The 12,511-nt window shown below is 44.9% G+C and overlaps 1 protein-coding gene across 7 annotated transcripts in view; it reads left to right on the top strand.

The window, feature by feature from the left end:
* The window catches only part of LOC147107372 (polycomb protein SCMH1), a 204,608-nt gene that overhangs the window by 99,773 nt on the left and 92,324 nt on the right, over positions 1-12,511 (top strand). For all 7 annotated transcript variants that reach the window (XM_086006331.1, XM_086006330.1, XM_086006329.1 and 4 more), the window contains one exon: positions 7,638-7,708. In XM_086006331.1, coding sequence (XP_085862457.1) covers positions 7,638-7,708 — 71 coding nt within the window. The remainder of the gene's footprint in view (positions 1-7,637; positions 7,709-12,511) is intronic.

Genomic DNA, 12,511 nt, shown 5'->3' with positions numbered 1-12,511 from the left:
GTTAAATTACAAGGAGAGATTACACAAACTGGGGTTGCATTCCTTGGAATTTAGAAGGTTAATGGATGATTTGATTGAAGTTTTCAGGATATTAAGGGGAACTGATGAGCAATGCTTCCCCTAATTTTTTTTTGGCCATGTGGCCCCTTTAACTGGCTGCGCGCCCCATTCAAACTTCTGCGCATGAACGTTTTGTTTGCGTTGGGGAGCTGGCTCACCGGCTGTGCGGGAGCTCGTGACAGCTGCGTGGCCATGCAGCTTAAACATAGAAACATAGAAGATAGGAGCAGGAGTAGGCCATTCGGCCCTTCGAGCCTGTTCTGCCATTTAATGAGATCATGGCTGATCATCCAAATTCAGTACGTTGTCCCTGCTTTCTCCCCATATCCCTTAATCCCTTTAGCCTTAAGAAATATATCTAACTCCTTCTTGAATATATTTGATGAATTGGCCTCAACTGCCTTCTGTGGTAGAGAATTCCACAGGTTCACCACTCTCTGGGTGAAGAAATTCCTCCTCCATCTCTGTCCTAAATGGCTTACCCCTTATCCTTAGACTGTGACCCCTGGTTCTGGATTCCCTGGCCATTGGGAACATCCTTCCTGCATCTAGTCTGTCTAGTCCTGTTAGAATTTTATAAGTTTCAATGAGATCCCCTCTCATTCTTCTAAACTCCAGCAAGTATAAGCCCAATCGACCCAATCTCTCCTCATACGTCATTCCTGCCATCCCAGGTATCAGTCTGGTGTAGCTTCGTTGCACTCCCTCAATGGCAAGAACATCCTTCCTCAGATAAGGCGACCAAAACTGCACACAATACTCAAGGTGTGGTCTCACAAAGGCCCTGTACAACTGCAGCAAAACATCCTTGCTCCTGTACTCGAATCCTCTTGCTATGAAGGCCAACATACCATTTGCCGCCTTAACTGCCAGCTGCACCTGCATGCTTGCCTTCAGCGACTGGTGCACAAGGACACCCAGGTCTCGTTGCACTTCCCATTTTCCCAATCTATTGCCATTCAGATAATCTGCCTTCCTGTTTTTGCCACCAAAGTGGATAACCTCGCATTTATCCACATATTGCTGCATCTGCCCAATCACCTAACCTGTCCAAATCATACTGGAGTTTCTCTGCATCCTCCTCACAGCACACACGCCCACCCAGCTTTGTGTCGTCTGCAAACTTGGAGATATTACATCTAGTTCCCTCGTCTAGATCATTAATATATATTGTGAATAACTGGGGTCCTAGCGCCGATCCCTGCAGTACCCACTAGTCACTGCCTGCCACTTGGAAAAAGACCCGTTTATTCCAACTCTTTGCTTCCTGTCCGCCAACCAGTTCTCTATCCAAGTCAGTACCTTACCCCCAATCCGATGTGCTGATGGGGCAGATAGAGAGAAACTATTTCTGCTAGTTGGGGAGTCTAGGACTAGGGCACAGTCAAATAATTAGAGCCAGGCCTTTCAGGAGTTAGGAAACACTTCCACCTGCAAAGGGTGGTAGAGGTTTGGAACTCTCTTCCACAAACAGCAATTGATGCTCGGTCCATTGTTAACAAAAGGTTTTAAGGGATATGGGGCAAAGGTGCATGTATGGAGTTAGGTTACAGATCAGCCATGATCTCATTGAATGGTGGAACAGGTTCAATGGGCTAAATGACCTACTCCTGTTCCGATGATCCTATCATGGCAATAGCAGAACCAGCATCTCAGTTCCTCGCAGGAAGGATCACCTGTCATAGTGGGGAAAGAGGGTGTCAGATATTTAATCTAAACCCAGAGACCTTCTGGATGATCACATGTTTATTAAGACACTGGCTGTTGGAGCAGAGTCTCTGGTTGCTGATCGTTTTTGCAGTGCATCCATTCATGGAGCTTCAAACACAAAATGGGGAATGTTTGTTGGTGCTTAAATTTAGTGGATTAGTGCTACCTTATGTGATGTCCCAAATGTTCTAGAGTACCTCTTGCATGTGTTTAAACCTCATTCTGTTTAGGTTCATGCTGTGGTTATTTCAATTTTGTGTGACCTGTTTGCATTTGAATCATATGGGATCATATAAGTTATTTGGAAATTCTACCCACTTAGGCCCTCACTGAACTCCAGTTGGGATCTTACATAAGAAGTAGGAGCAGGAGTAGGCCATAAGGCCCCTCGGGCCTGCTCCGCCATTCAATAGGATCATGGCTGATCTGAACCTAGACTCACGTCCACTTCCCTGCCCGCTCCCCGTAACCCCTAATTCCCTTATCAGTTAGGATACTGTCTATCTGCATTTTAAATGTATTTAATGTCGCAGCTTCCACAGCTCTGAGGTAGCAAATTCCATAGATTTGCTACCCTCTGAGTGAAGAAGTTCCTCATCTCAGTTTTGAAAGGGCAGCCCCTTTTTCTAAGATTATGCCCCCTAGTTCTAGTCTCACCCATCAGTGGAAACATCCTCCCCGCATCCACCCGATCAAGCCCCCTCACAATCTTATATGTTTCGATAAGATTGCCCCTCATTTTTCTGAATTCCAATGAGTAGAGGCCCAACCTACTCAACCTTTCCTCATAAGTCAACCCCCTCATCTCCGGAATCAACCGAGTGCACCTTCTCTGAACTGCTTCGAGAGCAAGTATATCTTTTCTTAAATATGGAAACCAAAACTGTACACAGTATTCCAGGTGTGGCCTTACCAGCACCCTGTATAACTGAAGCAAGACTTCCCTGCTTTTATACTCCATCCCCCTTGCAATAAAAGCCAAGATCCCATTGGCCTTCCTGATCACCTGCTGCACCTGCATACTAACCGTCTGTGTTTCATGCACCAGGACCCCCCAGATCCCTTTGAACTGTAGCACTTTGCAGTTTCTCTCCATTTAGATAATAACTTGCTCTTTGATTTTTTTTCTGCCAAAGTGCATAACCTCACACTTTCCAACATTATATTCCATCTGCCAAATTTCTGCCCACTCACTTAGCTTGTCGCTGTCATTTTGCAGGTTTTTAATGTCCTCACTCACTGCTTTCCCTCCCATCTTTGTATCGTCGGCAAACTTGGATATGTTGCACTTGGTCCCTTCCTCCAAATCGTTAATATAGACTGTAAAGAGTTAGGGTCCCAGCACTGACCCCTGCGGAACACCACTAGTTACTGATTGCCAACCTGAGAATGAACCATTTATCCCAACTCTGTTTTCTGTTAGATAGCCAATCTTCCACCCATGCCAGTATATTACCCCCAATCCTGTGGATTTTTTTTATCTTGTGCAGTAATCTTTGCCTTTTGGAAGTCTAAATACACCACATCCACTGGTTCCCCTTTATCCACCCTGTTTGTTATGTCCTCAAAGAATTCGAGCAAATTTGTCAAACATGACTTCCCCTTCGTAAAACCATGCTGACTCTGTCCGATTAAATTATGCTTATCCAAATGTCCTGTTACTGCTTCCTTAATAATGGACTCCAACATTTTACCAACCACAGATGTTAGGCTAACTGGTCTATAGTTTCCAGCCTTTTGTCTGCCTCCCTTTTTAAATAAGGGTGTTACATTAGCAGTTTTCCAATCTGCTGGGACCTTTCCTGAATCCAGGGAGTTTTGGAAAATTACCACCAATGCATCCGCAATCCCTACCGCTACTTCTCTCAAGACCCTAGGATGTAAGCCATCAGGTCCAGGAGATTTATCTGCCTTTAGTCCCATTATCATTTGAAGAATAAAAAGAACCTGTAAGTTAAGTAATTAATGTTTCAGGACTTTTGATCATTTTTCCCCAGAAAGTATTTTGGACAGGAGTGTGTTTGCAGAAGTTTAAAATTATCCTTCCAGCCATATTCTGCAGCCACTGAGACAAAGAGGAGTTGTACAGGAAACTTTGTGATATCCGGCACCGACGGGACCGAGCTGTTGCCGTCCCATCAAAACTGCCGGACAAACCAGCGCTAATGTTAAAACATACGGTAGCAACAAACCCTGTTGCTTAGCAGCAGCTTCTAAACAGTCGGCCGTAGCTTGCAAGCGTCTCTGTAGCTAAGCAACAGCTTTAGCTAGACTTTGCAGAGCCTGACTGGTGGGAAAAAAAAGCAACGAAAAGAAAAAAAACTTACTGAACCGACTCCTGAATTTTGCCGGTGGATCGAGCATTCCGGACAGTTAACCTCCGGATAAACCAAAGTTTCCTGTATGTGTACGAGCCAGCCATTGAAGAAATGTTTTACAATCATTGGGGACAATAGGTAATTTGTTAGCTAATTTTAATTCCTACAAACGACTTATCATTGGGATGACCTGATGCTGTTCGATGCCGACATGGGATGTCTGCTGAGAATCCACTCTTTTGAATGGGGTGGGGGTTTGTTGACGAGTCCTCTGGCGAATCTCTAAGAAGGAAAGAAGTCAGCGGGATAGCTCCATCCCCCACTTCCAATGCTCAGAAGCAACAATTGAAGAAGTGAAACAGCATCAGTGAGTTCCAACAAAGGTTGTGACAAGCAGGCCTTGGACTGGGTTGGCAATAAAGATCTTTTTTTTCCAAAACTGGTGGTTGACCAAAAAGAAACACAAATTACCAGGAATATTCTGCCCATCAATCAGTGTGGGTACAGTGTGGTTTTCTTGTTTTATATCTCGTGAAGTGTTGCGGAAGAAGTTTAAAGCCTCAATGCTATCCTGTTCATTCGTGCGTTCTATAAAATAAACCAGTTTCTTGATTTTACATCAACCTCACCTTATCAGAGCATTTCAGTTCACCTACTGGAAGATTGGAGAATTACATGTGAGGGTACATGCAAAAAAAGGGGTAGAATTTCACGGGTTCCCCGCTATCCCACTAACCTTCAACAGAAACCCTGGTAAAACAGTATAAATGGCCATTTTTAGCCGGTCACACCGCTTCGCCAAGATATCTGCAAAAGTTACGACAATAGATCGGGAGAACACCCATAGAAATTCCAGACGGCGATAGCCAGTTCAGTTGACGAGCAGAAGCATTGTTGTATCTCCCAGTGAAAGTTATCTCCAGTATGCCAGAGTTACAGGGTCCGCTTACAGGAATGACCAGTGCTACTGAACCCGAGAGAATATCTCTGGCGGGCACAAAATTTATAACCATAACGTATCTTTCACGATTGCAGATGGGTACAATTAATACATAAAATGTTTGTCACCCAAAGCATGACATTGCTGCCTGTTGGATTAGCTTCACATTCTCCATATACATATATAAAGTATGATTAAGTTACATGTGTTCCCGTCCCAAAAAGTTGGCTCTGTTTCAGCCAGTGGATACAGAGGGGTCCTGCGGTATGAAGATGTTGAGGCTTTGTGTGAACTGTGCATTGAGAGGAGGAGAATGAGGCAGATGTGGACAAAGACAGTTTAAGAACATGAGAAATAGGAGCAGGAGTAGGCTGATCTACCTCGATTCCACCTTCCTGCAGTATCCCAAAGTTTGAAATTCATAGAGGCATTTAATGCACAGTTCACTCAAAACTCTTAACATGTTCATACCACGTATCCCTGACACTGGAACAGCACTTTCTCCAAATCTCACGGATTGCATCCAGCAACTTGCATTGGATTTTTTAAAATCTCTATTTCCCTACAGACTACATTTACAGGTGTCTCTGCTGATGTACTCATTTCCAAAATCGACCATAATTACAGGATCCATTGGGAGTTATTGGGGCCCTTGTATAGTATCCGCATTTCAGAATTGGCAGTTGTTCACAGTCGTTTCCTGGCATGGAAACTCACCACACAATGTTATCCTCAAATCCCATCCAGGTGATTGACTTGTAGAACTAAAACTTAATTGCATCCACATCATTTGGAAGCGTCACAGAAAGTTTTTCTGTTCCAAGTTCACAGCAACTACCAGTCCAAGGTACTGGCCTCTTAGCACCGAGAGTTTTCACATACTGCCGAACTGCTCCCGAGTGCATCTTGGGGATGCAGTTTCTTTGTGTCTGAATCTTGATGATTGGCTCCTCGAAGTCCTTTGCCTGCAATCCATGTTCACAGCTGTGCAATGGATATCTGTCCAGGACCCGGGCTTCATAGTTAATTATGTGAAGTCTTCGCTGCATCCCACCAAAGAACTAACTTGGGGTATTATTTGAAACTACTCAGCAGAGAGTCTTTCTGTCTAGGCTAGTTTGATGTGCTAGCTCCTCGACAATAAGAGTCATCGAATCCAGTGAAAAGCTGTACACAGATGCTTGACTTATTTACCTGTCCTTTTCTTACCAGATTGAAGTTCATCCCAGTTTGCTATCTTGCTACGTAATTGGGCATGTTGGAGATGTGGTGGTTGGGGTGTAATGTACCTGTTGATATTTATATGTAGCTGATGACTATTGGTCTTTTATGAAACTGGTGTTGAAAAGGAGACCCTAAGCATAAAACAAGGGGAACTGACAAAACCTCTAACACCACATATTACTGCTTCTCTTCGGAGTTCAATGCACCACTCGTGCTTATACAGATCACCTAATATGGTTACTACTCTTGACTATTTTTTGTAGTCTTTGCTTATTTAAAAGTTTTCTTTTAAACTTTCACGGCCTGTTTAACTTCACTTGAGGGAACGGCAGCATAGTGGTCATTACATTACTGGACAAGTAATCCAGAGGCCTGGACTAATGATCTGGAGACATGAGTTCAAATCCCACCACAGCAGCTGGGGAATTTAAATTCAATTAATTAAATAAACCTGGAATAAAAAGCTAGCATCAGTAATGGTGACCATGTAACTTCCAGATTGAAGTAAAAACCCATTTGGCTCACTAATGTCCTTTAGCGAAGGAAACCTGCTGTCCTTACCTGGTCTGGCTTATATGTGACTCCAGACCCACAGCAATGTGGCTGACTATTAACTGCCTTCTGAAATAGCCTAGCAAGCCACTCCGTTCCACCAAACCGCTACGACAAAATCACTGTGGGAGTAACAGAAAATGCTGGTAACACTCAGCAGGTCAGGCAGCATCAGTGGGGAATGGGAGTACCTTCACCACACGGACTGCAGCAGTTCAAGGCGGCTCACCACCACCTTCTCGAGGGCAATTAGAGATGGGCAATAAATGCTGGCGGGGCCAGCGACACCCACATCCCATGGATGAACTTTAAAAAAATTATTTGGACTTCTGAGTAAAGCCGAATTTTATGAGTAGATGCAGAGAAGAATTAATTTGCAAGAATGTAAATAACTTTTAAATCTCAATGCACGTGCTTTCTTGGCTATTTCCACCTTCACTTCTTTTCCTACACTGTAAATGCAATTTTATAGCATAGCACTGTGCACATAATCAATAATAACTGTTAATTTATTTATATGTATACATTCCAGCATAAGCACATTCTGAGAGATTCGCAGGTTTTTTAGTTCAACTTTAAAACTGTAAAACTTCAGTCTGATTTTTAAGGAAATGATTTAATAGCCCAAGTATGGAATTTTATTGCTTTTGTCTTAAATATGTTTTAGGTGAATGTGGTACATGAGCAACAATGACCAAAACCACATGAAGCAGAACTTCTTCAATACTCGTTTATCATATACTGTATATGGATTTCATGTGACCGATATTAAAATTACAGGCTGTGAAACGGTTCCATTAAATGATTTGTTAAATTGTTCTTGTTGATTACAGAACATTTTAACTGGGATGATTACTTGAAAGAAAATGGAGAAATCCCTGCTCCTTCACATTGTTTTAGACAGGTATGTAACCACTGAATTTGGAACTGCGTACTGTTGTAGTCAATGCCATTGTGTCAAGTTTCTGATGTCCCTGTGTATCGTATCAGGGAACTGAGTAATGGTTGGTTTGAATGACCAGATAGCACTGCTGAGTACTTGAGTTCAATTAGCTAAATTCCACGTGCCTTCATTCAGACATCACTGGAATAGAGCCAGGCCAGGAACACATTCTGGGGGAGGTCATATAATTCCCCCCATGACAACTTTGTCGGCATGCGACAGTGCCATAAATACCTGGCGCATATTATTTATGTTCCCACTCGGTATAAACTTCTGGGTTTGAGCTAGAGTAGCTTTTTTTTCCCCATCCCAGAACAACATGCTTCCACTCTCTGCTAAAAGTTTGACATGATTTTTCTTGTTTGTAGATGCTAGTTTATTCCATTTTTGTATCGCATTCACCACTGATAGAGTAGAAGTTTTACTTGTTTCTTTCTGACTAATGCAGTGTTGGTCAACAGTTACCAATAAAGTAACCTATTCTTTAGTCATCCGCAGCAATGCTATATAGAATCGGAGTGACTGCTGCCAACATACCCGAAGCTTGGCAGTGGCATGCTGCACATGCGTGGCTTCCGGTACACTACGTCACACCATGCGACCCCGATTGGAAAACATTTGCGCATGCGCAAATGTTGGTGCAGTTTGCACGTAAACATTGGTCAGGTCTCTATCGAGCACTGAAACGGCTTTGGATCGAGCTGATTTTCACAGGCTCCCGAGTACATCTCTCTTTTCTAGATAGGTAGGCCTGTTTGCTACCTATTTCCATGTGTAACATATGCTAAACTTAGAATGTAACCTACAATAAACAACTCTACGGGATAGCCCCTAGCATGTAAAGTGCTTCCCAACCCGTCAGTGCAAATTCCCCTTGTTTCCAGTTTTTCTCTGATTTTCTCCCCTTATAGTTCTTTCCCAAGAACAGCAACCTGTGCTATGTGGGGTAATGGATATCTCACAATAGAGTCATAGAGTTAAACAGCACGGATAGAGGCCCTTCGGCCCATCGTGTCCGCGCCGGCCATCAAGCCCTGTCTGATCTAATCCCATATTCCAGCATTTGGTCCGTAGCCTTGTATGCTATGGCATTTCAAGTGCTCATCTAAATGCTTCTTGAATGTTGTGAGGGTTCCTGCCTCCACAACCCTTTCAGGCAGTGAGTTCCAGACTCCAACCACCCTCTGGGTGAAAAAGTTCTTTCTCAAATCCCCTCTAAACCTCCCGCCCTTTACCTTGAATCTATGCCCCCTAGTTATTGACCCCTCTACTAAGGGAAAAAGCTCCTCAGCATCCATCCTATCTATGCCCCTCATAATTTTGTACACCTCAATCATGTCCCCCCTCAGCCTCCTCTGCTCCAAGGAAAACAAACCCAATCTGCCCAGTCTCTCTTCATAGCTGAAGCGCTCCAGCCCCGGTAACATCCTGGTGAACCTCCTCTGCACCCTCTCCAACACGATCACATCCTTCCTGTAGTGTGGCGACCAGAACTGCACACAGTATTCCAGCTGTGGCCTAACCAGTGTTTTATACAGTTCCATCATAACCTCCTTGCTCTTATATTCAATGCCTCGGCTAATGAAGGCAAGTATCCCATATGCCTTTTTTACCACCTTATCCACCTGTTCCGCCGCCTTCAGGGATCTGTGTACTTGCACACCCAGATCCCTCTGACCCTCTGTCTTGCCTAGGGTCTTACCATTCATTGTGTATTCCCTTGCCTTGTTAGTCCCCCCAAAGTGCATCACCTCGCACTTTTCCGGGTTAAATTCCATTTGCCACTGTTCCGCCCATCTGACCAACCCATCTATATCGTCCTGCAGACTGAGGCTACCCTCCTCGCTATTTACCACCCTACCGATTTTTGTATCATCGGCGAACTTACTGATCATACCTTTTACATTCATATCCAAGTCATTAATGTAGACCACAAACAGCAAGGGACCCAGCACCGATCCCTGTGGTACCCCACTGGCCACAGGCTTCCAGTCACAAAAACAACCTTCGACCATCACCCTCTGCCTTCTGCCACTAAGCCAGTTTTGTATCCAACGTGCCAAGGCACCCTGGATTCCATGGGCTCTTACCTTCTTGACCAGTCTCCTGTGCGGTACTTTATCGAAGGCCTTACTGAAATCCATGTATACCACATCCACTGCGTTACCCTCATCCACACACCTAGTCACCCCCTCAAAAAATTCAGTCAAATTAGTCAGACATGATCTTTCTTTGACACAGCCATGTTGACTATCCCCGATTAATCCTTGCCTCTCCAAGTGGAGACAAATTTTGTCCCTCAGAATTTTTTCCAATAATTTTCCTACCACTGATGTTAGGCTCACTGGCCTGTAGTTCCCCGGTTTTTCCCTACTTCCCTTCTTGAATAATGGTACTACATTGGCGGTTCTCCAGTCCTCTGGCACATCCCCTGTGAGGTCCTGAATATATGTGTTAGAGACCCCGCAATCTCTTCCTTTGCCTCACACAGCAGCCTGGGATACATTTCATCCGGGCCTGGGGATTTATCCATTTTTAGGCCAGCTAAAACCGCCAATACCACCTCCCTCTCGATGTGAATATGTTCGAGCATATCACAGTCCCCCCGCCCTATTTCTATGTCTACATCGTCCTTCTCCATAGTGAAAACAGATGCAAAAAATTCATTTAGAACCCCTCCTACATCTTCCGGCTCCACACACACATTGCCACTTTTGTCCCTAATGGGCCCTATTTTTTCCCTAGTTATCCTCTTACCCTTAATATACTTATAAAACATCTTAGGATTTTCCTTTTATTTTGCTCGCCAGTGTTATTTCATGGCCCCTCCTTGATCTCCTAATTTCTTTTTTAAGTATCCCCCTGCACTTTTTGTACTCCTCTAGGGCTCCCTCCGTCTTTAGCCTTTTGTATCTGCCAAAAGCCCTCCTTTTTTTCCTAATCCATTCTCGTATATCCCCTGACATCCAAGGTTCCCTGTGGTTTTTGGAACCACCCTTGACCTTTTACGGGAACATGTTGCCATTGTATGATCTCAATCTCCCTTCTGAAAGCCTCCCATTGCTCTGATGCGGATTTTCCTACAAGTAGCTGATCCCAGTCCATTTTGGCCAGATCCTGCCTTATCCTATTAAAATCGTCCTTCCCCCAATTTAGAACCTTTATTTCCGGCCCATCCCTGTCCTTTTCCATGACCACCTTAAATCTTACCATATTATGGCCACTGTCACCAAAGTGCTCACCTACTAGCACTTTTCCCACTTGGCCGGCCACATTCCCCAGAATTAGGTCCAGTACCGCCCCCTCTCTTGTAGGACTTTCTACATGCTGGCTCAAAAAGCTCTCCTGGATGCACTTTAAGAATTCTACACCCTCTGAGCCTTTCACACTCTGACTATCCCAGTTAATATTGGGGAAGTTGAAATCCCCCATTATTATTACCCTATTATTTGCACATTTCTCTGCGATTTGCCTACATATCTGTTCCTCTATCTCCCCCTGACTGTTTGGAGGCCTATAGTACACTCCCATCAAAGTGCTTGCCCCCTTTTTGTTTTTAAGCTCCACCCATATGGCCTCATTAGAGGAACCTGCTAATATATCATCCCTCCTTACTGCAGTAATTGACTCCTTAATTAATATTGCGACACCCCCTCCTCTTATACCTCCCCCTCTGTCTCGCCTGAAGATTCTGTACCCTGGAATATTGAGCTGCCAGTCCTGCCCCTCCCTCAACCACGTCTCCGTGACAGCAACAATATCGTACTCCCATGTGTTTATCAACACCTTCAGTTCATCCACCTTATTTGCAAGACTCCTTGCATTAAAATAGACGCCATCCAGCCTTGCCCTTATATATTTGCCCTGTCTACCAAGCTGACTTGTTTTTTTCTCTATAATTGGCAGCACATCACCCCCTATTTCAGCTCCCCTCTGTATCCCATCCCCCTGCCAAGTTAGTTTAAACCCCCCCAACAGTGCTAGCAAACCTCCCCGCAAGGATATTTGTCCCGCTCTGGTTCAGGTGCAACCCGTCCGACTTGTACAAGTCCCACCTTTCCCAGAAGCAGGCCCAGTGATCCAGGAAAGTAAAACCCTCCCCCCTACACCAACTCTTTAGCCACGCATTCATCTGCTCTATCCTCCCATTCCTATACTCACTAGCACGTGGCACTGGGAGTAATCCAGAGATTACAACCTTCGAGGTCCTGCTCTTTAACCTGTTACCTAGCTCCCTAAATTCTTGATGCAGGACCTCATCCCCCTTCCTACCTATGTCGTTGGTCCCAATGTGGACCACGACCTCTGCCTGCTCACCCTCCCCCTTAAGAATGCCCTGTAGCCGCTCCGTGACATCCCTGGCCCCAGGGAGGCAACAAACCATCCTGGAGTCACGTTTGCGGCCACAGAAACGCCTTTCTGTTCCCCTTACGATAGAATCCCCTACCACTATTGCTCTCCCACTCTTTTTTCCTCCCTTCCTGAGCAGCAGAAGCGTCCCTGGTGCCAGGAAGCTGGCTGCTGCTGCCTTCCCCTGGTGAGTCACCCCCCTCAACAGTATCCAACTTGGTATACCTGTTTGAAAGGGGGATGTCCGCAGGGGGTCCCTGCACTACCTGCCTGCCTTTGTTGCTCCGCCTGATGGTCACCCCCTGTGCTGCCCTACCCTGAGGCGTGAACAACTCGCTAAACGTGCTATCCATGACCCTCTCAGCATCGCGCATGCTCCAAAATTCATCCACCCGCAGCTCGAGCGCCGCAATG

Source organism: Somniosus microcephalus, chromosome 14 (genome assembly GCF_052327205.1).
Source record: "Somniosus microcephalus isolate GS21.2 chromosome 14, FLI_Smic_1.0, whole genome shotgun sequence".
NCBI lineage: Eukaryota > Metazoa > Chordata > Chondrichthyes > Squaliformes > Somniosidae > Somniosus > Somniosus microcephalus.
Note: the sequence above shows the minus strand (reverse complement) of the source record. Positions and strands in the feature narration are given on the sequence as shown.